The sequence below is a fragment of the Gavia stellata genome, chromosome 6 (genome assembly GCF_030936135.1).
Source record: "Gavia stellata isolate bGavSte3 chromosome 6, bGavSte3.hap2, whole genome shotgun sequence".
In the NCBI taxonomy this organism is placed as follows: domain Eukaryota; kingdom Metazoa; phylum Chordata; class Aves; order Gaviiformes; family Gaviidae; genus Gavia; species Gavia stellata.
The window spans coordinates 50,960,784-50,988,080 of NC_082599.1; the positions used below are offsets into that span (position 1 = coordinate 50,960,784).

General features: G+C 39.0%; 1 protein-coding gene across 3 annotated transcripts in view; it reads right to left on the minus strand.

Annotated features, from left to right (window-relative positions):
* UBP1 (upstream binding protein 1) overlaps positions 1-26,862 on the minus strand; it is a 41,436-nt gene extending 14,574 nt beyond the window's left edge. For 2 of the 3 annotated variants that reach the window (XM_059819128.1, XM_059819127.1), the window contains exons 1-8: positions 26,713-26,862; positions 16,593-16,744; positions 9,510-9,586; positions 6,733-6,838; positions 6,008-6,114; positions 3,971-4,123; positions 3,707-3,817; positions 3,038-3,145 (exon numbers count right to left, since the gene is read on the minus strand). In XM_059819128.1, the coding sequence (XP_059675111.1) occupies positions 3,038-3,145; positions 3,707-3,817; positions 3,971-4,123; positions 6,008-6,114; positions 6,733-6,838; positions 9,510-9,586; positions 16,593-16,744; positions 26,713-26,825 (927 nt within the window). In that variant the 5' untranslated portion in view covers positions 26,826-26,862. The remainder of the gene's footprint in view (positions 1-3,037; positions 3,146-3,706; positions 3,818-3,970; positions 4,124-6,007; positions 6,115-6,732; positions 6,839-9,509; positions 9,587-16,592; positions 16,745-26,712) is intronic. The other variant, XM_059819129.1, reaches the window with a different exon arrangement.
* Between the last annotated feature and the right edge of the window lie 435 nt (positions 26,863-27,297).

Sequence of the window (27,297 nt, forward strand, 5' to 3'; positions counted from 1 at the left end):
AAATCAACCAAGATACTGAAGACATAAAAAAGTGCAAAGACCTAACTATCACGAAACAAATTTGCCTGCTTTTTCAAATTCAAACTAGGGGAAAGAATCTGGTGGGGTTTTTCTCTTCTTCCTTAAATAAGCTCTAGCTTCTATATATTTGGAAAAGAGGAAAAAATGGCCCCTGGATGAAGGTCACCTGTACATAAACATCCACTCTGAGGTCCAGAAGGCTGTGTTAAGTTTGTAGCCTTTCATCTCTACAGAAAAAATCAACACTCCAAAGCACAAGAGAGAGTCTTAACAAGTTAACTATGCATCTGTCTGTTTGGAAAATACTGAGATAAATACTGCAGAAATTGCAGTGAATGCACTGAATTTTGAAACAACAGATGAATAAAAAGGAGTAATGGAAAAGTATATCTAGATGGCATCCTTATGAAAATAAATGAGAAGGAAAAGATGGGTGATGGTGATTAGGGGAAAAAGATCTCTGTTTCTTAGGAAAGGATAGGAGAAGAGCAGAGCAGAATGACCATTCAGAAAGGAAGCTTCACCAAACTCTCTGTATTGTGTTAGAATCCCATATCAATTAAACTGAAAAGAAAAGATACTGGATCAATGTTTCCTGAAGGGAGCACAGTAAGAAACCAATCTGTCCAAATCAGATTGTGGCTGAACTAGAAGAAATCATACAGGGGGGGAAAAAAAAAAAAAGAGAGAAACAAAATTAGAAATATCCAGCAAATACAACAGCAGAATCTTGGAGGGGTAAAATAAAAAAGCCAACATACAAAATGAGTTGCAAAAAAGCAAGGAACAAAAAAGATAGCCTATATCATATGGTAGGTGTAAGAGGAAGGTAACAATACCCAGCTTTAAAAAGGAAAAGAACTATAGATTGGATCACCCTAAATTTCTGGAATTCAAGAAAAGATGACAAAAAACTATTTCTGGTCATTTAGGAGGCAGCATTGGCTAAGTAACAGCCAACACTTTCAACTTTGTCAAAAAAAATACACTCCAAACAATCCCATTTTCCTTCTGTAATGGAGCCACAGTTCCTAGGACACATGAAGTACAAGATCCAGCATATATAAAGACATAATCTGTAAACCAGTGTCAATTCTCATACTTAAAAGCAAGTCTTTAGTTTTTGTGTCTAAGCTCCACTGTGATGGCTGTACTGCACATATGGTACATTTAATCTGTACATACGAGGTAAGACTGGTAACGGCCAAATCTTCTAATGGCTACATTTGGGAAGACAGATAAAACTCATTGTCATGATGGAATAGGTTATGTGTTAAATCCGTAGATGATACCAAGTTAGCAAGGCTGAAATGCTTTCAGCCTACAGGAGTAAAATTCAAAATGGTCTCAACAAACTGACCAAATGATCTCAAGATAGAATTGTATTAAAGGCAAATGCAAAACAGGAATAGTGAGCTGCACAATTAAAAGAGAACTGGAAAGCTGTACATAGCTATTATTCCAAAATAGTCTGTGGGTCATCCTTCATCCCAAGCAAGAAGTGAATAAACACACACACACTCTCCTTTGTGTCCTTTGGGAAAGGCGTTAGAAGTCCAGTACTACTTGTGCTACCTCAGTTTTTCGTCACTGCAATTAAGGTACTGCTCCCATTCATAGAAGCTTAGTATTCCAAGAGATTGTTAAGAACAAGTTAGACAACTTTCAGGTACCATTTAGCTACAGTTTGTCCTACTCTGGACAAACAATTTGTCATATGTTTTAAAAATACCTTTTCCTATTATTCTCCTATAAGCAATAATCATTCAATGAAGTACTTAGAACAACAGAAAGAGAAGAGAGCATGAGGAAAAAAAAAAAGCAGAAATCACTCCAAGGACCAGCTTCAAAAGATGCTTCAGATGTGGTTTATAAGTGAAAGTGATAAAATCCTGTTTTCTCCTGTTTATACCTCACTGCCCCAGGGCCATTTGGAACAAATAAAAGAATGTCTGCGTTTCCAAAGAATTCTAAAGGCGCATCTTAAAAGAAAGAAAAAACCAACAACGAGGAACAATAAAAGGTAAATTTAGACAGCTCAGTGCTTGCAATAGTTGCAGGGGGCAAAAAAATCCCATGAAGAACCCATCTTACTTAGTATTGCTTGCTCCCTCCTGTCTGGTTACATGGTTTATAAACAACAAGAGGCATAAACTGAAGTTATTTTATAACCTAAACCTTATACATCACTTTCACAGATCATAAATGCAAACTAAATAATGTCTGAAGGACAAGAGTCAGACAGTCATTGCCTAAGCGCTGCTGGGAAAAAGCTGTCAGCACAATATGCTTGTTCAAAGAACAGTCAATTAATTGTCTTCCACAGTCACATTATTAATTGACGTTTAAACTTGCCAAATGGAAGATGCAGGATTGTTTCTCATCTGCAAAATGTAAGGTTTCAATGATTTCACCATAAGAAACAGCATTTAAGAAATCTAAAATGCTAACCCTTGACAGGAAGTGTGCACAGGATATGAAAGATTCATTTGGGGGGGGCACATACAGAGTTAGCGTACACATGTCACAAAGATGTGCTGACTCCTCTAAACTGCATTCAACCTGCTTGGAGCACAATATGTAGATGGCTAAAGGAAAAATCAGTAACTAATGATCAATCATCCGCAACACTACATGGCATTTTAAAAATACTGATGTACATGAAAACTTATACTGAATATAAGTACAAATATGGAACAAACCACTAAATTTCACTGTTCTTACTTCCACTAATTACACACATACAAGGAAAGCAAAAAGCTATTTCATTTAAAGTCGCATAAACGGAAAGCTCTTGACTTTTAAGTTACACAGTCCCTCTGCAACAGTTTAAGTGTTAGATTTAGGAAGGATTCCTTTGCTGAAAACAAACATGGAGTAATTGGTATACATAGAAGTGAGTAAAATTAAGACACAGCAATCAAAATATTTTTACTTTATGTAACGGAAGTTTCTCCTATATCTAACACTGCACAAGGTATCTTGCACAATGAAAAGGTAAGCAGAAGTCCCTTACACTGCCTCGCTTTGCCAGAGAATCACCGTAGTCTGCTGGCAAAGTCCGCTTGCTGGACTTTTTCTGCTCATGTTCAACTGCATCTTCAATTATAGGCTCAAGCCTCATCTGGACAAACACCAAAGATTTGGATCAATTTCTTTTCATTATACAGTGAGGAAAGATCTAAAAGCCTTTTAAAAAACTTCTGAAATCTTTAGAAAACTGCACAGAACTCACTGATGTTTAAACAAAAAGAAAATGCAAAAACCTAATGAGGCTCTGGCCTTAAATTCAGTAATCTCCAAAAAATACACTTTGATGCTCAAATTTGGCAGATAATTAAGTTCTAAATTCCACCCCCCCCCTTTTTTTTTTTTTTTTTTGTTTTTCAGCTGCAAGGTTTTTAGATCTGTACCAAAAGATTTGCTCTAGGGTTCAGTACAGTCAGTCAAACAGTGTTCAATCTTAGTGTGTTTTAATACAAGCATCTATCAAGCATCTAAATGAAAGCTGACTAAACAAAATTTTAAAAGTTAATGTTGCTGTTCACTGGACAAGTTTGTCAAATAAAAAGCTTACATTTGTGTAGAACTAATTCTTCCCCAACCCTTCCAAGACTGCAGCTAAGTTATAGGCTGTATCTACCTATTTCCTCGTCAGTAAGCAGATGCAATTCTATTTTGTTACCTCTGTAAGAACTGTGGTGTCATATGAAGGCTGATACTTTTCTTTTTCATGTGCAGTTCGCTTTTCCATCTTTTCTCTGTCTGTTTTCTGTTTCCTGTCTGCTCCTTTTGGCTAAAAATGAACAGTTACATGAATGACAAAGCAGGTGGAAAATGGTTTTATAATTGAAATCTGATCTCAGAACTCAAGCAGTAATAAAAAGATGTCCCCCATCTTTACAAGAGCTTCCGAGACACTTATTAAGGATTTGGTTTTTACTGGTACCTTAAAAACTTTGATTTGACAACTGGCTGAATGCAGATGATCTGTATATTCTCCATTTTCAGTCTGTTTAAAAGTGTCAACCTGAATCCTAAAAGGAACTCCTTTCTCTCCTCCATGTTTACGAGGGGTGAATTCAGTGCTGATACAATGTACCTGAAAAAAAACAACGACCAGACAAAAAGGTCCCTCAGAAGTATTCTAGACATGAATTTTATTATGTGTTACCAACATCATATACATTTTCTAAGGACAAGTAACAAATTACCCCACCCTATCTGAGGACCAAGCTGCATAACTAACGTTTCGTTCCTTTTCATGCCCATATACAGATGAAGCCAAAACCATATTTGAGCCAACAGGGAAGAGGGGTAACAAGCAAGTAGTCACCAAAATCTATCCAAAAAGCAGAAGACATTATAGATTCTTATTAAATGAGAACTTGCTGGATTTTAAGCAAAATATATGTGGATGACAACTGTATCTATCATGAATATGGCAAAAACTTTTTCAAGATATTATTGTCCAATGCATTATACGTAGAATAAACTTCAGAGTTACTTGCAATAAATATTACCAAAGCTACAGAAGGTCACTGACTGGAAGAGTTTTTAATCTCATGTGAAATCAGCGTATTTTCAAATATGCCCAACTTCCTATAAAATTTGGCAGACTTCTTAATCAGTATTTAATTGCTTCAAGTGCTACATCAGCCTGAAGACTGGGTTTATAAGCTAGAAATACCCCTATAAAAGATATCTAAGGAGAAAATCAGTGTAACAGAAGGAGTTATGATGAATCTCACTGGACAGTGCTCCCAATTTTTTTTGCTTCCTTATGGAATTTTAAGCGAGCCAAGCACCATGGACAGTAGCATACCTTGCACTCTCAGTGACTACAATACTATCTTTTTATTTCCTATGGCCGTCAACAACAGAGAACCACAGACTGGAAATTGAAGCTTTAAGTGTAATCAGTGCCACTGTGCTGTGTTCTCTAGCCTTTAGCATAAGTGAACTATACTTGCATAATAAGCGTCAGTTCCATTTTTGCTTAGTCTGTTACCACTCCTAAGGAAGTGCATAACGAAAAATATTCAACAGTTTATCTCACACTTCTTCAAGGAGACTACATTTTATTACTTGTGTAATTCTTACTAGAAAAAAATGTCTTCAATTGCACCAGATCAAAGTTAATTTACTGACAATGTGGAATTTAACCTATTTTGGCAGCCTCAGTAAGAAACACCGCTACCTCAAACTTCATACCTTTTCTTCACAATAAAAAACAGATCTCAAGACAAAAGTAAGCTAAAAATCCCAATGCAAAACTGAACATTCTAGCTAAATAATTTCCAAAGAAAGCATATTCAATTGCTCTGAATATCAAATACCCTGGAAGTGTTCAAGGCCAGGTTCGACGGGACTTTGCACAACTGGTCTAGTGGAAGGTGTCCCTGCCCATGGCAGGGGGTTGGACCTAGATGATTTTTAAGGTCCGTTCCAACCCAAACTATTCTATGATTCTATGAAAAATAATAAAAATCCTACTACAAGGAAGCCTACTGACATAGTAAGAAACATCTTTGACTGTCTGATTTAAAACTCTCTTTGTAGCACATTAATTTTCATTTTGTATCCTCAGGCCAAGACTCTGCTGAAGCTCATCTCTAGGAGAGTGGGCCTCTTAACTAAAAAAAATAAAATATCAGTGACAGTTATTTAGAGGGATATAAATTAATTCTAATACTCCATGTAACCGAATATTTTAACCATGGCAGCTTTCTGCAAAAAGCTTTTTGAAAGCCTTTTATTTAAATTGTTTTTAAAAGTTGCTTTTATAAACTCCAATCAAGTTGATAAACCTAACTAGGAACCCTTGTAGAACTAACAGTTGCTATGAACCTGTGTTTTTTACAAAGCTGGTATTTAATGTCTATCGCACAAGTAAGAAAACAAGAAGCTTCATAGTGCAAATATACTCCTGTTTGTGACCTGAGAGGCACCAAACACAAACATCCAGTCAAGTAAAGTTTCAAACCTGAATAAAAGCAGATGTACATTTTGTTGGATCCCACAAAAATTCAACTGCATTGAGCTGGCTTGGATTTGTCTTGATATCAATGACTCCAACAGACATTGGAATATCTACATAAAAATAAGTAGTATATAATTTAAAATAATCATATTCCAAGAAAACACTACAAATAAATTTCAATATAAGGTTACCATCAGCAAACACGGGTAGGGTGAAAAAAGATGGGCTTTGGTGACTTGACCATAAGATAACCAGTTTCTCAGGACTAATCTGAAGAAACTTCGTAGACTCAACATACAAAGTGCTCAGGGTTTGGGGGTGTTTTTGACCCCCCCCCCCCCCCCAACCCACCACCCCAGCTTATGCAACAAAAATTACAAAAGTTACTCAAGAGAAAGAAAGCATGTTGGTGTCATTTCCACAATCTACTAGAGAAAGTTACTTTTGTCTGTGTTCTCCTAATTACTGTAACATTTAGTAATCACAATTAGAAAGATTACTAAATGTATAAGGTTGCAGATTTGCTATTGTACTTCTGTAGCACTTAAAGATTTTAAAGTAAGGTGAAAGTAGTAAGAACATTTATATTCAAAATACACACTATAACAAAGCAGCACACAGAAAATTGGTCTGTGTTTTTTCACCAGCCCTAGCATAAACGTGACCATGATCCATTTAAATTTGGAAACTAAATTTCATACAGCGGCAACAGATAGAAACAATTATACCTAAGTCAAGAAGCCTATCCCCAGGGCGATTCCACTTCCAACCTTCTAGCTGCTGGTGTTCTGTATATTGCAACCTTCTGTCATGGAACACAACTCTTATAATACTCTAACAAAGAAGAAAACAAGCATCTGATGAGCCACAAAGTTACTGTATGTTTAGAAACAGCCTGAAGATAAAGCACTAGAACATTCCAAAATAGCCACAGCACTGATAAACACATATTTACAGCAAAAAATTTGGCAACCATCAGTGTCCCAAAATACTCCAGAACACAGAAACAGAACTGAGCAGCAGGAGATATTTGAAAATGTGGTAAAAAATGCAAAAGAGAATTACATTTGATTGCGTATTCTAAAGGTCACTTTGAATTACATGCAGTGAACTGAGCAACACTGACAGCATAGTATCAACATTGTGTTGGCAACACAAACTTATTTTAGAAAACAAATACAAAAGACTTCATTTATTCTGAAAAGCAGTGAATATAGTTCAACCATTTTTTCCATTAGGAATTTTGCGAATTTTTGTAGAAAATTTTAAGAAATAAAATTAATAGACAAATCCCTTCCTAGTATTTATAAAAATACCTACAACAAATCTATGATTTTAATTAATAGTGAGAATAAACAACTTCCAAAGTATTCCAACTGTTCTAGCTGAAATATTAATCTAAAAATACTATGATTAACTTTATTCAGCTAGAAGCAATTAACCAACAATACCTATTTCTGTGACCAGTTCTGCTACGACTGTGCTCTTAGTCATATTAAAGAAAGGTTTCTATTCTACTGCATGAGTGCACATACAAAGCAATTTGTTATACAGAGGGGGAAAAATTGTATACGTGAATTGCTACTGACCAAACAAAATGTAGACAAACTTTCTGAAGTCTCATTTTTTCCCAATAGTCTACAGTCTTGCTTGTATTAACAGTGGATAAAAGTGTTCAAAAAACCCCAAGAACTTTTAAATGAAGTGCCTCCTCCAGATACAGTGCATTTCCTTGGTTTTATTTCAAAGATAACAGAAAGCACGTGTGTGTGTGTGTGCATGCACACACACATACAAATATACCACTCCTTTTTCACTGCACACCGGCAAGTTTGGAACTTGGAAATACCTGCAGCCACCTTCACCAACATGAAATGCCTTCCTTGTTGAAGTACTGGGATTCCAGTATTTAGGTGTCCGAAATGAAAAATTTGTTAATGTGGCATTACAACACCTTGCTATGATAAAAATTTACTTTTTAAAACTTTTTTACTGCTTTGTCCTATTTTACCTACCAAATGGCTCATCACCAATATACAAACCTATAAAATTACAGCAGAGAGATTCCCCAAAGCTACAAGGACACAGCACCTTAAGGAGGTAAAATAGTCAACATGCTTATTACAGCAAGTCAGCATGCCAGGTTGTAAAAGGTTTAATTAATTACAGAACTCACAAATCCCAGTTTTATACTTGTGCTTAACACTTCCTGAAATTATCTCTGAACAAGCATCCCACAGACAAATAAGAACAAGGTATAGGCCTATACAAATCACCCAAAGTTCACCAATTATATAGCTCAAAGTTGACAGGTAAAGACTCCACCTCACACAGGCACACTGTTCCGGTTTACTTATCAGTACACCACTGTCAAAGTGAGATTAATTGAAGTATTTTTCCTTCTTCCCCAACACATGAATAAGATTTTTCAGAAAATTTAGTAAAACTATCAGATGCTTACAAGAAAAATCCACTGCCCCATCCTCCAGCAGTTCTTTTAATAATTTGTACCATGAATTGGACATTTTTCAGTCTACCTCATTCTTATACTTCATGCGATACCTCAGATCCATGGTACCTTCTGGTAACATTAAAGCATAAGGAGACAAATCTGGAATTAGGAACAGGAGCTCAGCTATGGAACAAACTGCTCAAGAAGCAGCAAAATTAGAGATCTGTTTTCCTATAGATACATATCCTATGTGCCAATACGCCACTGCTGCAAAAAACATAGGTTAGCTCAATGTGTCTTCTGTGACACTTACTAAGAAACATGCTTGTAATATCTCCACTTCTTTCTAAATGATCCTCTAGCTTCCTTCCACATCTCCTTATCACTTGAAATGGAAAATGAAATGGCTCAGAAGACACTGGATACAAATGTATAGACAACTAGGTATCTTAAGCTTTGCATAAAATAATTGTCTTCACTACACACAAGGCCTATAGGCATTGGGTATTTATAGTCTTCATATTCGCCCTTTTTTTTAAAAATCACTGATCAACAGTAATTTTGAACAACTATGTGGTAACAGCAGAAAAAAAAAAAAATCCATAAAATGTACAGTCTCTAGATTGGATTTCTCTCACCTAACTTTAGATATCTAAATTTCAGATCACTGTTACCACAGCTTCCTTTTACTCAGCAGAAAGACATGGGCACATTTAGTGGTGATTCATCTCATCTTAAAATAGATCAGACTGCAGACCTCATAAAGGGTACATGAAGTGATTAGCTCACCTTTAGTTATCTAAAATTACATTAAATCAGCCCATTCATAAATGGTGAAATGCATACATGTATATTCTTTTAATTTGTAGTAAACCCGAAATAAAACAACAAAACTAGGCATCAGGTTCCACTGTGCCTATTTTCTTTATTGGTCAAATCAGCTGGTCCACCTCCCTCTGTGAATCAGAGTACAATAAAAGGTTAAAATCTACTCCTTTCACAAGCAACCAGCAGAGGTCTGATGGTAACACTGTCTAGAGAACTTCATCTCACCTTCACCAGTTTTCCATTGATCTCTGGTATGTCTCCAGCTTTCCGATTATCTAGCATCCGTATTTCATAGGACTGACCTTTAAAGAGAAAAAAAGTTTGTATCAGTAGAAGAGTCGAGCACAAGGCTATTTTGTGTTTAATGCACCTGAATTAGCTTTTGGTTCACACACAGTACACAAGAATCAGTACCTGAAACTTCCCTTCAAGAGATTTTTATAACAAGGTTCACTTCACAGCACGGGAATTAATGGAACAAAATCAAACTTTTTGGTCCCTTCAAAACTACAGATACTTTCAAAGTTTAAGTATTTAATTTTACATGAAGTCTAAGTACTTGTTTCTCTATTTTTTTTTCTGAGGAAAAGTTTTTCAAAGCTGAATTCCTTTATTTTGAAACTGACGAAAGGCAACATACTGAGAACCACAGATGGTCTTCCAAAACAAACTCTTGCAAAGAGGTTTTATACTTTTCATACAACATACATACTACTCTCCCATGTTTAATTTTGCCCATGTACCTGTTGCCTTTGTATGACCTACAGGCTTTAAAAGAGCTAATTACTGGTTATTTCAAACAGGTATGAACGAACCTATCTTTCCAGTGAATTTGATGAACTATTGTACTTCAAAAGAGAGAAAGCTCGAAGTAATTTATTTGAACTACAGGGATTTTTTTTTTCTTCCAAAGTGAGCAGCACATATCGTTTTGCAAAATCACATTTCCCTAATTAAAATATAGGACAAAATAGATTTCAAGAGATTCACTAGGATCAAGTGCAGTAAATTCATTACCTTCTACATTACCCTCCAAACTACCTTTATGGTCTAGTATTTACTGCTTTCAAAAGGCATTTATTGGCTTGCCCTAAAAGGTAAAGGTTCAGTTGTCATACCCCTGTGAATAAGCAAATGATTTCTTCAACTCCTTTCACTCCTTCATAGACTGATGTTACCTCCAACTATGGACTGTTTGGGGTTTTTTGCTGTTACACAATTAGCACCTTTATGTATATACTCTACACATGTACAGGCTTTCTTTACCCCAGCCGCATTTAATCATTGATGACATATATATAAAAATATTAAATGTACCTAGTGCAGCTGAGTAAAGCAATAGATCACCTCTCCTCCTGTATTTAACAGGAGGGAATTTTTTTCCTGTTAATGAGATTTGTTCAATAACCAGTGTTATTTTGCTCACATGGAGATGTAACACATGTAAGTCCATCTGCATTTATAGTCAGTATCAGGGTGTTTTTTTTAAATCTAGCACTATTAAAACAACTTTTGCAATTATTTCTGTTCTCTTTCACCATTATTTTGAAAGGCATGGTGTGGGGGAAGAAAAAAACATTTTGATTGCTTGCTCAACAGGTGTTGCTAACCTTTTACAGGTACAAAATAATAATAAACACTGAAGATTTGACAGAAGTAAAAATCAAGGAATACCAGGCTCAAAAATGCAAAAATAGCATGGTGAGTTTACGAAACAAAGGGACAGCTAAGTTTCATTCTGGATTTTTGAACATATAGCTGCTCTGAAAGCGTAAAAAGCACCACAACATTGATTGTGGTCATCTCTATATGGGAGCCATACATGCTACTTTCTCTGCTCTTTCCTGGAGTGCAGCCACAGGAGCAAGGCAACAGAAGGTGCTAGGAACTTTAACTGCATGCTGCTTAACACTGAAACCGCAGTACCCACTTTCACAAAAATCACAGAAGTGATTGGTTGAGGTTGGAAGGGACCTCTGGAGGTCATCTTCTCCAACTCCCCCGCTCAAGCAGGGCCACCTAGAGCCAGCTGCCCAGGACCAAGTCCAGGTTGCTTCTGAGTATCTCAAGGATGCTCATCCAGCCCATACTTCGTCAGCTTCTCTATGAGGATCTTACGGGAGAAAATAGCAAAAGCCTTACTGAAGACAATGACTTGTAGACAATATCCACTGCTCCCCCCCTGTCTACCAAGCCAGCCATTCCATCACAGAAGTTTATCAAGTTGGTCAAGCCTGACTTCCCCATGGTAAATCCATGCTGACTACTCTTGATGACTTTCTTGTCCTTCATATGCCTGGAAATGGTTCCCAGGATTAGTTACTCCCATCACCTTCCCAGGGATGGAGGTGAGGCTGACCAGCCTGTAGTTCCCTGGGTCCTCCTTTCTGAAGCTCAGAGCAACATTTGCTTTCCTGTAGTCCTCAGACCCCTCTCCTAGTCACCATGATCATTCAAAGACTATCAAGAGTGGCCTTACAATGATATCTGCTAGCTCCCTCAGCACTTGTGGGTGCATCCCATCAGGACACATGGATTTATGCCCAGTTTGTTTAAGTATTCCCTGACCTGTTCGTCTTCCACCAAGGGTACATATTCCTTGCTCCAGAGTTTCTCCCTGATCTCCAGGGCCTGGGATTCCTGAAGGCCAGTATTGCTAGTAAAGACTGAGGCGAAGAAGGCATTCAGTACCTCAGCCCTCTCCCATGTCCTGTGTCACCAGGGCCCCCGCCCCGTTCAGCAGGGGCGACACATTTTCCATAGTCTTCCTTTAGCCACTTACCTACTTAGAGAAGCCCATCTTGTTATCTGTGGCATTCTTCACCAGATTCAATTCCAGACGGACTTTAGCTTTTCTGACTGCATCTCTGCATGCCTGGAGAGTGTCTCTGTATTCCTCCCAGGTTACCTGTCCCTGCTTCCACCTTCTGTATTCCTACTTTTTGTGTTTGAGTTTTGCAGGAGCTCTTTGCTCATCCATACAGGCCTCCTGACATTTTTGCCTGACTTCCTGCTCATTGGGATCCACTGCTCTTGAGGCTGGAGGAGGCAATCCTTGAATATTAACCAGCTTTTTCTTGGGTCCCTCTTCCTGCCAGGGCCTTATCCCATGGGACTCTACCAAGAAGATCACTGAAGAGGCCAGAGTCTGCTCTCCCGAAATTCAGTGATGTGATTGCGCTTTCTGCCCTGCTTCCTCCTCTCAAGATCCTGAACTCCACCATCTCATGGTCACAGAAGCCAACGCTGCCTTTGACATTCACATCCCCAATAAGCCCTTCCTTGTTGTGCGAGGTATAGCAGAGCACCTCTCCTCATTGGCCTCTCTATCACTTGGGTCAGGAAGTTGTCATTGATGCTCTCTGGGAACCTCCTGGATTGCTCATGCCCTGCTGTGTTGTCCCTCCAGCAGACATCAGGGTGGCTGAAGCCCTCCTAGGAGGACCGTGGCCTGTGAACATGAGGCTACTTCTAACTCTTTGTAGGCCTCATCTACTTGTTCTTCCTGGTCAGGTGGCCTATAGCAGACACCCACTACAACGTCACCCATACTGTTCTGCACTTTAATCTGTACCCATAAGCTCTCAGTTGGCTCATCACACATCCCTAAGCAGAGCTCCAGGCATTCCAGCTGTTTTCCCGCCTAAGGGCCTACTCCCCCTTCCTTATCTTCTTGCCCCACTTTTCCTAAAAAGCCAGTACCCCTCCACTGCAACATTCCACTTATGCAAGCCATCCCCCATCATGTCTCCGTGATCCCAACAATATCATAGCCCTACAACTGCACATAGATGTCTGATTCCTCATGTTTATTTCCCACGCTGCTTGCATTAATGTACACGCATTTCAGAGAGGCACCCCACCATGCTGATTACCCAGAAAGGGTTTTGGCGTTTCCTCATAATGATGCTTTATAGGTACTTCCTTACTCACATGCAAATGCTGGAGGTGACCCTGTTCAAACCTCCTTTTGTTGATTTTGTGTTCCCTTTCAGGCACATCACTCCAGGCGGGCCCTTTGCTCATCAACCATGTCCATCACTCCCTCACAGTGCTGCTGGTAACCCTCTCCCTCCCCTCTCATTCCTGCTTCAAAGCCCTCCTTACCAGGTTGGTCATCCTGCTGGCAAAGGCACCTTTGCCTGACCTCCCCACCCCTTACTGAGGTGGATCCCATCTCTCCCAAGCAGTTCTTGCATTCACAGAACTACAAGCCTAGCTGCAATGTGTAAACCAACCTAAAAAGTGCCTCCCCTTTAAAAGTAACTCTCTTCCATACCACTTTTGCTATTTCATACACACCCAGCTGAACAGCAGCCAACTCAAAACACTGTCCTGCAACTCTGATGTGCACTCTCAATGGACTCATTTAGCAGATCTTACAGTTATTAAGAATCCTGAAAACCCCCGAACAACCAACCGTCATCACTCCCAAGATCTGAATTTCTAGAATCAGCTTCAGCTGAAAACCTAATCACTTTAAATATTCCATTAGCTCACAGAATATCTCAAGTTGGAAGGGACACATAAGGATCGAGCCCAACTCTCTGCTCCTCGCAGGACTATCTAAAACTAAATCATATGACTAAGAGCATCATTGAGATGCTCCTTGAACTCTGAGTAACACTCTTCGCTATTCCACTTAAAATACTTATTGACAGAGGGCTTACTTAAGTATTGCCTTAGGAAATGTCACCATAGCTTAACAGACAGGGCAAACGTTCCCGTTGCTTCTAGCATTCCCAATCCAGTAAACTAAGACAACTGCTTATGAAATTAAAGAGGGTATTACCTTTCTGTGGTACCCCCTACTCACAGTCCTCTTGAAAATTATTTAAGGCAAGATGCGGCCTGATAATGGGGCTGAACTAGAAACCAGATAACTGAAGTGACCAGGATTAAAATCACTCTTTTCCTAGAGGACTTAATCCATCTCATTACACATACATATCTATCAGTACAACTCAGTGTTGCAACTGCAACACAAATGACCAGAACTATTTTGATCCTTATTTTGATCTGGCTTCAGTATGAAAGATGTCATCGCTCAAAACCATCCCAAGATACTTTTTTATTTATATAAAAATATATACATATTTGGTTTGTACTAACAGCTAATAGAGAATTTTTTAGGAAAAAGTCTTAACCTAGGCAGCAAATGTACTGTCTTTCTGTCTGAAGTATTAACACAGAAGGGAAGTTGGCCAACTGTTTTTTTTCCATATTTATTTAGAAAAAGGGTATACCAATGCCTTCATTTTTCAATATCAGGAAAAGCTGGACACTGAAGAACAGCAAAACTTCTTTGCAAAAGAAATCTTTATATTGAAAGATATTTTCAAGGAAAGATGAAACGTTTACAGCCATTTCAGACACTGTCACTTAAATGGCAAGCTCTTCTCAGCGGCAAGATAGCAAACGGTTTCTTCCTTCAGCTTGCCACCTTGTGCTGGTTCCCCAGCACACTGAGCTGACCTTCAAGCTTCACGTTTGGTCAGGGAGGCTGGATCCTGGCACTGAAGAAAGCAAAGTATATTTCTACAGAATTTAAAGTTTATAGAACTTCAAAGTGTTTTAAACAGTGCAAAGCATCTTGCTGGTCCAGCACACTGCTGCAATTGTACTGTTTTCTCCTGAAGAGAGCACTCAAGGTACAAAAAGTGGTAAAAAATAAAGTAAACCTGACTAAGCAAATGGCTGAACTATGTGACCACACATTTATAAGAAACTACAAATCACTTAAAGAACTTCCATTATTCTCATTAGTAGAAGAATCCAGTAATGTTTAAAGCATATTTAGGCTGACCGGATAGTGCAAGATGAAACACTAAGCAACTTTATTCACATGGAAAGCTGAAAATGATGCTTTGTCATCATGTCAGTATCAAATTAGATACAATCTGCTCTCACAGATTTAAGGCACCACTACACAGTCAAACACTTCCAGGTATGAAATGCATCACCAGAAGTTCACACTAAGAGAGGCATTTCAACTTCAGCAAAAAGGATATCCTATCAAGAAAACACACATGTAAAATATACAAATTCTATAACCTAGTAAAGCAATTAATAAATTAAAATAGCTCAAAAAGACCAAGGAAAATTCACCAAAACATATTTCAACCTGTGTCCTCTTAACTGCACACTAAAGTAGTACACTGCTCAAAGGAGTACACAAGCTAAGAAGATTAATTGTACCACAACATGGTAGGATATGGGAAAAAAAAAGGTGAACATAATTTTTTAAAATTGTTTTTATTTTTCATACAAACTGTGCTGTGGGACTGTGTCTTCTAATGACAGTGCTATCTATTAAGAGATTTTGGGTCAAAGTCCATGAAGAAAAGAAAAAGCAAAACTAAATCTAGGAACAGCGATTCTGGAGTGTTAGAGCTGGGCGGGGGGGGGAAGAGGGGAGTGTACAAAGCCATTGATATGGTCCAAAACAAAAGATAAATGGTTTTATATAAGTTCAGAACACTATCTGACTAAACTTCAGACACCAATGTAATTTCCAAAGGTGAGGGAGGCTTTATCACATGGCAATGACTACATTCAGATTATTTTACCCAGCCATCAGTACCCTCCGTAGAAGGAAAACCAAATTTTCGTGCAAATCAACACAGGCTATGAGGAGAAAACAGCAACACTCACGTAAAGTATTTACCTAGTTAATTTCTGATAAACGTAGACAGACAATAGTGAAATACACACAAACTCCAAAGGTAGCTGCACTTGTGTTTATGTTTCAAACATAATACTGCTCTGGGCAGGTATGTATAGCTAATTTGAGAACAATTACAGTGTCCTCTCTTGTGCAACACTTTTTGTTTAGGGATTGACATTTTAACATTTATTATGACTTTTTGGGGATGTTTGTGTGTACCTTATGCAAATATCATCCAATTAACTTGCTATTATCAATCAAGTTTAAACAGAAATGCAAAATTAGTCCTGTATTTTAAGCTATTACTACATGAAGTTTGTCTCCTAAAAGCTCTGTCAGCTTGATTTTATTGGGGGAGGTGGGGAACGGAGAGGGGTAACACACAGAGCAGAAAAAAAATCCAAAACAGAAAAAAAACCAAACCCACCCCAGACTCTAAAGGGGAAGTAATGACAGGCTATAGCTATGAGTCTGCGAGTTGGACAAAACAAGACTACTAGTAAGGTAACCAACCTCATTTTTGACACACATTTATTTTGGATGTACCCACATGCATCAAAACATGAAATACAATTCCAGTTTTAGACTTGCACCACAAGCTGCATTCACTATAGTTATGCCTGCAAAGTACGTATACCAACCTTGATTCAAGTATGTAAGAGTTTCATCATATAATTTTACTGCTGGAGATGTTGCAGCACACATAACATACTGGAAGGGTGGATGTTTGGTCTCATTTTCTTGTGGAAGGCTGGAATCTTCCTGTTTGAAAATAGGCAGTGCCAAAACATCACTGAAAAGAACAAACAAATAACTTTGTAAGACTGTTGGCCCTGTTTTGACTGAAGTTAAAGGAAAAAAAGTTATTTGTGACTTAAAAAACCAAAGTGGAATACATACAGAATTGTGTCACTCTGAATTTATTAGTGAAACCAATGTGAGCAGTATCCAAAACATTTTCCACCAAAATTTTAGGCTATGATACATAAACAATGCTCTGGGACCTAAGCAGACAATAAATAAAGTTGTGCTGATTCTCTGAAAATTTAATCTTCAGTTCTAGTCTCCACTGAAAAAAAAGACCCATCAGTTTACTCTTAACTATTCACCTGTCAACACAGGCAAGCTTGCCTAATACACATGCAGCTGAGAGCAATGCATTTACTTTGTTCTTCGAAATAATATATTCCCCAAAGTAAGTTACTTACACTGTGAAAATCTTTCTCCCCATTTACTATAATTATATCTAACCTATTAATTCTGTTGACTAAAGATTTTTCAATCTTAACTTTTTTTAGGCTTTAGCACACTGAATAGCACAAAAATTACCAAGCAGCAGATTCACAAAACATAAGTTATAAAAAGTATATGCCAAGATTCACTTCACTTATAGACATACAACCACCAGAAAAACTTTGGAACTGCCAAGTTTCTGAAGAGTAAAGATCAATCCATGCTGTCCACAAGTAGTGGTAAGAGAGACAGCTTCACCACAGCCAGCAAACACATATTCTGCTTTCTACAGAATTAAGTATTCGGTATTAGCAATATATTCATTTTCCTTGTATACAATAAGCTTTCATAAATAAAACTTCAAAGAGATTAGTGAGTTCTGTTCAAAGACAGTGTTTTTCTAGCACTGAATTTTTATTCATGATGAAATTCTTATCTGCAGATCCATGAAAATTTCTTTGAAAATTAGTTTCTAAACTGAAGTAAGATTTCTCACACTACCTCACCTGTTGATTCAGTTTTTAATCTACACGTATCTTCTGTTTATTTCTCTTGCATTGATCACAACCACAGATTTAATAAAATTTGTAAAAGAATTATAAATGTCTTATCTGTATTGCACTATTATTTACACTTTGTACCCCAAAATTTTTGAAGTAAAATTAGTTTTTGCTGTTCCTTATTTGTATGAGAACCTGCTTTACTTAAAGAGAACTCTGTAATTGCTCTTGAATTCCAGCTCGTATCTGGAGAATCAAGAAGTATCAGTATCATAATCAATTTAAAAAGTTAAATTATAGCTAATATTTTTGTGTCACAGAAGGTTATAGTATAGACTTGGTCTATGTAAGTATTAAGTATGAGGAGTGCAGCTGGGGCACCCCAACTTTTCTTTCAGAGCGTTTGCCACATGCAGTAAGGTAAAGGCCAGCCACATCATATTCCACTTCCCTGGCTACCTGGAAGAGGCTATATCGACCTGAAAGAGGAAATACTTATGAACAGTGAAAAAGTCTAAGAAGTTTGTCTATACCTTGTAGACACTGTATGGTCTCTCCCAAAAATAACAACTAGAATTAAGAAAAGACACCCATACAGGTTCCTTTCCAGTAGGAAAAAACCATAGGAGACACTACAAACAGGCATGAAAGCAGGACAAGGCAGAACACTGTCCAAAAAGGCAGTACAAGCCTGATGAACCATATCTTAGCTACTTCTCACGCCAGCTCCCCAAACCGGAGCCCAGTTACAAAGGAAGATAATGTGAAACACCCACTTAAGAGAAGCAGACACTCTTAAAACAGCTTACTTATACAGACAAAAGGAGCATCATATCCAGGGGTAGGACAGAAAACTTCATAGATCGGTGGACTGCTACTTGAGGATGACTCAAAAGAAACAGCTAGATGCTTAATGCCCTGATGTCAGTCAAAAGGATGGCACGAGCAGAGGGCTGCCCAACACAAGAGGGAGCACTATGACAAGCAGAGAGAAGCATAGTCCCAAGACAGGACTTCTGCACTAGAAACCCATGCTCGTCACACACTTTGGCACATAAAACACTAGTTAGTGTTTTTATGACGAGGAACTTTAAAACAGAAAGAACATGGAAACAATAATGATGTTGAAAATACACACATAAGAATTTAAGCACAACAAAGAAGGCATGCAAAGCATCTCACCTAGCAAATAAGCTGTATCTCTCAACTAAGTTTTGCAGCACTTGCTTTCACATAACACGCAAGATTGAAAAGAGAAGTCTTTTGTGTATTTATGAAAAATATCTTTCAAGTCTTCATTTTCCATCCACAATTTAAAAATAAAAAAGCATCTGGTGTGGCTTAAGACTGTGTGCCATGGTTAATGAACTAGTTAAATTAACAGACAAGGCACTGGAAGCCAACAAATACAAATGGAAGACAAATTTAGCCAGCTTTAAACCTGCTTTTTCTAATACTTACAAAGTAGTAATCACTAACCTCCACCACGGAAGAAAAAAAAAAAAGACATCCAACTCCTCAACCCTACAATTTAGTTGTAAAGAGAGCATAATGCACATTCTTAAATGCCACCATTCCAAAAAAAAATGCTCCAGCAAATGGCACAAGGCAAATGTAAGAATGTTCATTTATTTTCCCAGATAAAACCATACATTTTTCTCATAAAAGACCATCTCTGGGTATTAATACATGCCAAAGGAAAAGAGATGCCAATGCAATTTAAAACTCCTTCCTAGACCATCTTTAATTAAATACTATTTAAATAATATTTTTATTTGTTCACTCAAAGAATGAAATATCAGTATTTTCACATTTAGACATACACTTGTTCCCATCTAAAAACAGATAAAAGTTGCAGGCAATGAAAAAGAGTCAGTAAGGTATGAATAAAGTATTTCAAATTAAGATTTTTAAGTGTCAGTGATAAAGAAATGTTAACTGATTTAGAACCAACTATTAATTCCTCTTAAAAAAAGTGACTTTTCTTTTCTGACTTTCAACAAGGAAGCTGCTATGAAGCAGCTGGTCTATCCTTCAGTCACCATTGTACAGCAAGAGAGCATGACCAGTTTTATTTGATACCCATGAGCCTACGGTTCAGCAACGCAGAAGATCTTCTGGGCAGTACTGACATAAAGAATTTCTGCCATGTGAGCTGCTCCCTTCCCACCCCTCCCCTCTACAAAATATCCTTCTGGGCTATGTTGGGATCTCTGTCAGTTCATAGCACAGCCCTACACACAGCTATGTAACTGAGGGTGACAAAATCAGGTGATAAAAATCTTACTGTAGAGAAACCCCCATCCTACCAAACATAACTCGAGGGCAGGCATAATGAGTTAAGCCCATTTCCCTCCTCATGATTAGCAGTAACGGGGACATAGGAATCAGGGAAGAAATTGCTAATATTTATGTTTACCTAGGAAATCAGTAGGAACATGCAGCTTTGAGAAACACAAGAATACAAAGAGCATTCCTCTCAGTTCTCTGAGGCCAAACTCCCTTGTTGTTTATCCTTACATTAGTCCAAATAGGGACCATCTGAATTTCAGTGACAAGCATTTTCTACAAAATAAAATTAATTGCTCACACAGCACAGCTGAAGAAAAGATGCCAGAGGTACTCACAATTCAGAGTAGGAAACCAATAGGAAACAGCAAATTAGTATTGTTATTAGTCCTCTTAACTTACACTGAAGAACAGTATCTTGTAAGTAAGAAACTGCATATAATATACAGTATTACGTAGATCACGTTCCTAAAAACTAAAGAGATCCTAAATGATGGTCTTTTTACCACCTCTAATTTTATACTGAATCTACTATAAAACCCAACAAAAAAAAAAAAAAAACACAAACCAGGAGAGCAGATCAGCATTCTCAGTTCTTGCTTTTCTTCCTCAGACCCCAGATATAATTTCTGCATTTGTAATGAGCCAATGGCCTGGCAGTGCAAATTATCTGGCAGCCTCCATGTTCATGTATACTTCAGCATCCTTTAGTCATTTTCCTGCTCACCTGGTGAAATTTGATTTGTGCTGGCCCAATGCAGATTAGCGACAAGCACTTTTACTGCCAGCTTTGCTCAGGTTATTTAACATGGCAACCTAAACTGAAGCACCCACTGGCAGAGGTGCCCAGATGGAGAAAAAATAAGTTTTCAAAAATAGCTACTGCTGAAATTATTTCAGGCTGCAGGAGAAAAGAGCTTTAAGAGACTGATTCTGTTCTTCTTCTGCCACTGATAACTTTTGATCTTGTGAAGTAAAAGACTAATTTACTTCACTTGTCTCATCTAAGTGATCTTTGGACTATGACAAGCAAGCTGAGGTATAAATAAATAGCGATGTTTTGAAGGAGAAGTAGCATCTTTTGTTAGACTTCTTGATATAATCTGAAAAAGCGGATCTACCAAGGTTTACTCTCCTGGAAGGAGAAGTTCCTTCCAGAATCCTTCCAGAGATGGAAGGAACTCTGAGACCAAATTTTTGAAACTATTAGCTCCAGTAAGAAAAGTCTTATCTCTGTCCCTCACAATTTGTTATCTAAAGCATTCAACGGACAGCATTCTTTCTTCCTAGAGGGAGGAGAAAAATTTCCTAGAAAAATAAACAGAAACAATCTTCATTACACACAAAAAGAAGGCAGTAGACACATCTCCAACACCCAAGCTTAGCTAGCTATGCTACAGAAGCGCATAAATAAAACTTCACGATACAGAAGTAGGAAGGCTTAGAAGATGAAGCATGTTAACACTTAAACCAAAGCATCCAGTGGGATGGATCACATGTGATAAGCTATCTTATGTAGCCTACATCAGCATAGTACACAAAGAACAAGAAAAATCTAAGTTATCCTTCTCCCATGCTTGTCAAATGTGTTTGTCAGCCACAAAATCACCTTCCTTCCAAATTTATACCCCTCTTTTCAACACTTTTTCTGAAGCATTTAAAGAAACCCCACAAACCTGCCTAATAATAATAAGGTCACATAATAAATTAAGAACCTCCTGTCCTTACGAGAACAGGAACTAGTATGTCATCAAAATTCAAAGTGACTTCCCATCAATCATCTGCCTTATCTGTCCTCTGGATTGTATACTTTTGGGTGTGAGTACTAAAGCATCCAAGAACATGCAGGTCTTTTGACATTTTAAAGCATGGTTTACAAGGACAAATACCTTGAGAAAAAAGTTTCTCAAGCAGTATTTGAATCAGAGTTATGATCTCAAAGCCAAGCTCCGCACTGCTAAGAGGTCTCAACAAGCCATAGGAAAACGTAAGGGAATGGGAGAGCTGATATTTAACACTTTCCCTGCGTCCGCAAAAGCAAGTCTGATGTGAGACAAGACCCCTGGAATTAGTTGCTGGGAAACAATTTTCACTGAAGCAGTTGTCAAGAAGTACAACATGAACGAGAAAACAGGTGCAAATGTAATGCTGCTCCTGGGAATCCTACACCCATCATACAGAAACTCAGCTGGTTAAAGGCCTCAGCTTATGGGGAGTCTGGCACCAAATGCACCAACCAAAGAAAGAACAAAAATCCCACCACCAAAACCTGTGTCTTCCTAAGCTCTTGAAGGTACCAAGGAAAAGCTGCAAGAATAGTATTTGTTCACAATCACAAATCCCCAGTTCTCCATCCACTCCTCCGACACAGGGAGGTCAGGCAGCTACTCTAATTTCCAGCAGCTATAGTACAGATTGCTCCTAAGCAGGAGTAACATATAAAGCATAAATGAGGGTATACTTGCTGCCCTGCTCTCAATCCCGCATGTCCATCCACCATGACAGCGACAGGGGAACAGAAAAGACAGTTATGCAACCTGAAGAGTCTTTTCCTTAAGAATTAAATCAGTCTCCTTAACTTTTTGAAATGTATTCACACATTCAACTGGGAAGAAGACGACAAAAACCCAAAAACAGTGTCAGTGATCTAGAACATGAGGTTTATCTTTCAACTTGTTTTATCTGTGGTAACAAAGCGAGGAGGTTAAGGTTTGTGGATTTTCTTTTTCCTCAAATGTCTATTTACAGGTATTTACATATTTATGTGCCTGGACAAAGAATCAAGCTCCAAATCTAATCAGTACATTAAAATTTTGTTTTACAGAGTCTAGATGTCAGTGAAAATTATTTTTTCTACAGTGCAATACATAAAAATAGAACAGATCACTGCAACGGGACTTTTTTAATGTATTCTGCAGAAAATACTGTGTACAACTTAAAAAAAGAGAAGAAAAAATTTCAGCATACCTTAAGTAAGCAGTCCTCTTAAAAAAACCCAACATAACCAGTAGCAGAGTCTCAAAAGAGTGGGAGGTGTTAGGTGAAACATAAACAGTCATTTTGTCTGTCAGAAAGTAACAGCAGCCACAAGAAAAACAGGGCCTGAACGAGATAACTCCATTTTCTCTATTTTTGCACCATGACTATAAAGTTAAGACAGTAACTGCCATGACCTAGTCATGTTCATCAGAAGCCACAAAAAGGATGTCAGAGACCCCAAAGTTCTTAGGAGACAACACCCTCCCTCTCTTCTCCAGCTGAAAACAGAACTCTACGTTGTAAGACAATGGTCTCCCAAATCCTAACAGGCCACCTTAATGGTTACTTTAGCCTGAACTTTGGAGGAGAGTTGACACACAAAGTTCCCTCCCCATCCAGGGCTCACCACAACACAGTAAGGAAATAAGACTGACTGCAGTAGGTTTCTGTTCTTTTCAAGCAACGCAGCAGCCAGCTCCATTCTCCAAAGGTACTCCAAGTGTCTGGCAGATGCAGCAGAGTCAAACTGACTTGACTCTCCAAAAATGGAGGATTGTCTGGATGTATTTTTGTACAGTCTTTTGTACAGACCCTCCCGTTTCAGAACCAAGAGTCATCTTTTTCAATTTAGTTTAAAAAATTTCAGGTTTTGATCTAGAAATATATACCAAAATAGTTACTCCTGAAATAATCATCAAGTTCCCCAGTGGCAGGCTTCAATTTTAACACTACAAATACCACTGGAATTGCAAGCATTTAAATAAATCCGTATACTAATCTTCCAAATTACACATAAAAATTCAGTCATTAAGGTACTTGTCCTTATATTAATGCTCACTTAATTTAAATCAATTCATTAATCAAATAATTCATTCGATGAAGAATTGAGTTCTGCTAGAGAAATGACAGGCAGTTCCCAAAACTTATCTTTTCAATTAAATAGGCTCCATTTTATAACGGTTCATAGCAATGATCAGTGGTCCCCAAAATTACATCATTCTTGCTGTCTTATGACGGATATTATGACGGATTTGTAAGAAATCACTATGAGAGTCTTAAATCCGTACCACGGTGTCATTACCAACTGAAGTTAACAGCAATACTCAAAACTCACTATCACTAAAGGTACTATGTTTTTACACAGGTTTCTGAGGGGAGCGGTTATTTGACACATCTGACAATAATAGTTATCAGCTGAATTGAATTTTGTGTTTATAAGCAGTTTCTTATTGCATGAGAAGACGTCAGAACAGCAATCAGAAAAAATGGCTTTCATGATTTTAAGGAAATTTTGAGAACTATTTAAAACCACTTGAATCTGCAAACTAAGTTTCCTTTTTAAAAAACTACAGTTACTCGTCAATTGACATGAGCAGTTTTCCTAATAAGAATAAACACAGGAGTAATGCCATATATTCTATTTCAGGGCACTGACTCATCACTCACTCGAGGAAGTATCAACTACACTGTACACAACCCTAACAGGTAAAAGGGTTATGTGCAGGTGTTCCTAACAAAATGCAGGGACATATTGCTTGGGGAGCTCTCCCAGCATTCTCCTCTAGACAATATTCCTTTTTCTTCTACCATCTTTTTTTGTAAGGAAGTGACAAGTAATTAGCTTCTACTGGCACAGAGAACAGTCACAGAGTAATATCTTCACTCTCCATGCTAAGCCACTTCACTTAGTTTTCCCCTCTCACATTACTTAACAGACCGTGATTTCCCTAAAGGAGAAATCTAAGCAATACATAAAATAACTACCGTATTTGCTGAAATCACTCTGAATCCAGCAAACCCTACTTGCAATTCGGTGATCCCTTTAATTATGTGTTCAGAGGTTAAACGCACAAATAATATTTTGTGTTCCAAATATTTGTGTTCCAAAAGTACTTCCATCTCATCACCAACTGCACAACAAAATTTAAGACTGATGTATAGCTTAGCTTGTGCAACATTACTTTTTAAGAGCTGTTTTTAACTGCTACAACTCTTTTTGAGGTAATTCAGAATATTCTAATAGGCAGGTATATGTAACTAAAAACAACACTTATGATTGCTGCCCACCATAAAAGGATGATAGGAGCAGAAGAAACGATCTACACAACAACAGTAAAGATTAAAATTCTTAAAAGTTTCAAGAAACTAAACAGTGTGCATCACTTGGAAGAGAAATGAAGTCTACAAAAAGAGAGGGAAATCTTTAAAAAGCCATCCCAGTCAAAACTCAAGACTCCTAATCATAAGAAATCCTAGAGAGAACTGGATGATGACATAGAAGGAAGAACAGTTCTTGAACAGGAGCGCATGCATTACCCATTGGTGTTTGCATGAGGAAAAGATAACCAGAAACTGAATGCTGAGAAACCATCCAGGCAACTGCCATACAGTTGCCCATAAAAACTGGCACACCACTTCATGGGATGAATGTTCGCATGACAAAGACAGGAACAGGACATAAGTGGAATAAAATCCAGATGAGCTGAATATAAAATCAGGAGTATTCTCATGCAAAGAGGTGAATCACCTTGTTCTCTGAACTTGCAAGTTCTCAAAGTTATTTTTAATTAAAAAATAAATAAAAATCAAACCCCAAACAAAACAAAAGCCCTGTCAAATACATATCCCACCAAAAACCTGCTGAGCTCACAATCCCAAATGCTAGCAAAAGGGTCCCGGTTTCTGTTCAGCTAAAACCTTTATTTATAACTTAGAGATACTGCAGTTCCAACACTTCACCTGGGAAGTCCTGCCTTAAAATATATATAACAGCTGAAACTTGTGGTGGCGTCCAAGTTTCAGGTAACCCTGAGAAAGAACATGTCTTCCATACAGGCTAGGCCATCAAAACTATCAAATGCCAGTGTTTTAATTCTCCAGACTCTCAAAGTACTGACTAATCCTGTTGAAAACCTTAGACTAAAATGTCTCCCAGTGTCTCCAAAGCAGTTTCCCTTTTTCACGCTAGTAAATCACTCAGGAATCCACACGCTCTGCCCATAACTGAGATAAAACGTACTTATTTCAAACAAGTACAGTTTTATCTTAACTTTGAAAAAGCACGCCCAAATACTATTTAAACACTTTTACTGTAAAACCTGGAAAACAATCAAAAGGTAAAGAAACTGCCAAGTTGATTAAGAACAGAAAGAGCTATATAGCAGGAAAAGAAAGAAAAAAAAAAAAAAAAGGAAAACGTCACTAAAAGGCAAATACTACGTAGAAATATGAAAGAATAAACAGACTGATTAAAGTACATCTATACTACTACCCTATTGACCACCAAAACGTTTACTATTTCTCACGAACCAGAATTATATTCGCTGAGTAGAAGACCATCTTCTGAAACACGGGATCCACTTACATAGCCAAGGAGCATAGAAATGTCATTTTTACGGTAGAGATTATACACATACGGCAAAAGCATCCCAGCCTGAGCAGCAGCCCACCCTTTCAGAAAAGCCATCTGCAGGGCCCGAGACCCGCCGGGACAGCTCCTTCAGGCCACGTGGAGCGCACGGCAGCCGGTACCGGGGAAGAGGCAGCAGCCATCAGGAGACACCGGGCCAGCCTCCGCCATGTGCCCGCTCCTCGGGAAATGCCTCCGGGAGCCGGAGAGATTAACAAAAAAAGGGAAGAAGGCGGGGAAGCCCCAGCTCCTTCCCGCGCTCCCTGCCCAGCGGCACGGGCAGGGCACGGCGGCACGAAGAGGCCGGTCGGGACGCGGCACCCACCGCTCCCCCCCGGGGCGATGAGTTACCTCATGCTGTAGGCACCGGCTCCCAGCTCCTGCCCGATGCCGGAGAGACTGGCGTCAAAGTCGTGCACCAGCCCAGACTCGATCACTTCATCCATCTTCAGCACCCACGCCATCTTCCGCCGCCCCCCGCGCTCCCGCGCCGCTGCGGGAGGAGCCGGACGGGGAGGAGCCGCTCAGCACCGGAGCCGCCGGGAGGCGGCGTCTCCGCGGGTGGCGCCGGGAGAGAGTGAGGGGCTGGGGGGGGGGGGGGGAGGGGATAAGAGCGTGGAGGGATGCGGGGGGGAGTCCGCGTTCAGGCCCGGGGGGGCCCCTTCCCCGCGGCGCGACCAGGCCGAGGGGTCGCTCTCAGCATCCTGCGCTCGCCCGGCAGCCGCGGGGGGCTGGAGACCGGGCGGCCGCCTCCTCCTCCGCCGCGCCCTTCCCCGCCGCCTCCGACCAGACGCTGTCCAGGGCCGCCGCTGTTTCTGCTACCGCCCGAGCTCCGACCCAGCCCAGCGGCGCCTCCCGCCGCATCATTCACAGGGGGGAGGCTGCGGCGGCAGCAACGCGGGCACCCGCCGCCAGCTACAGCCCCGCCGGGGAGCC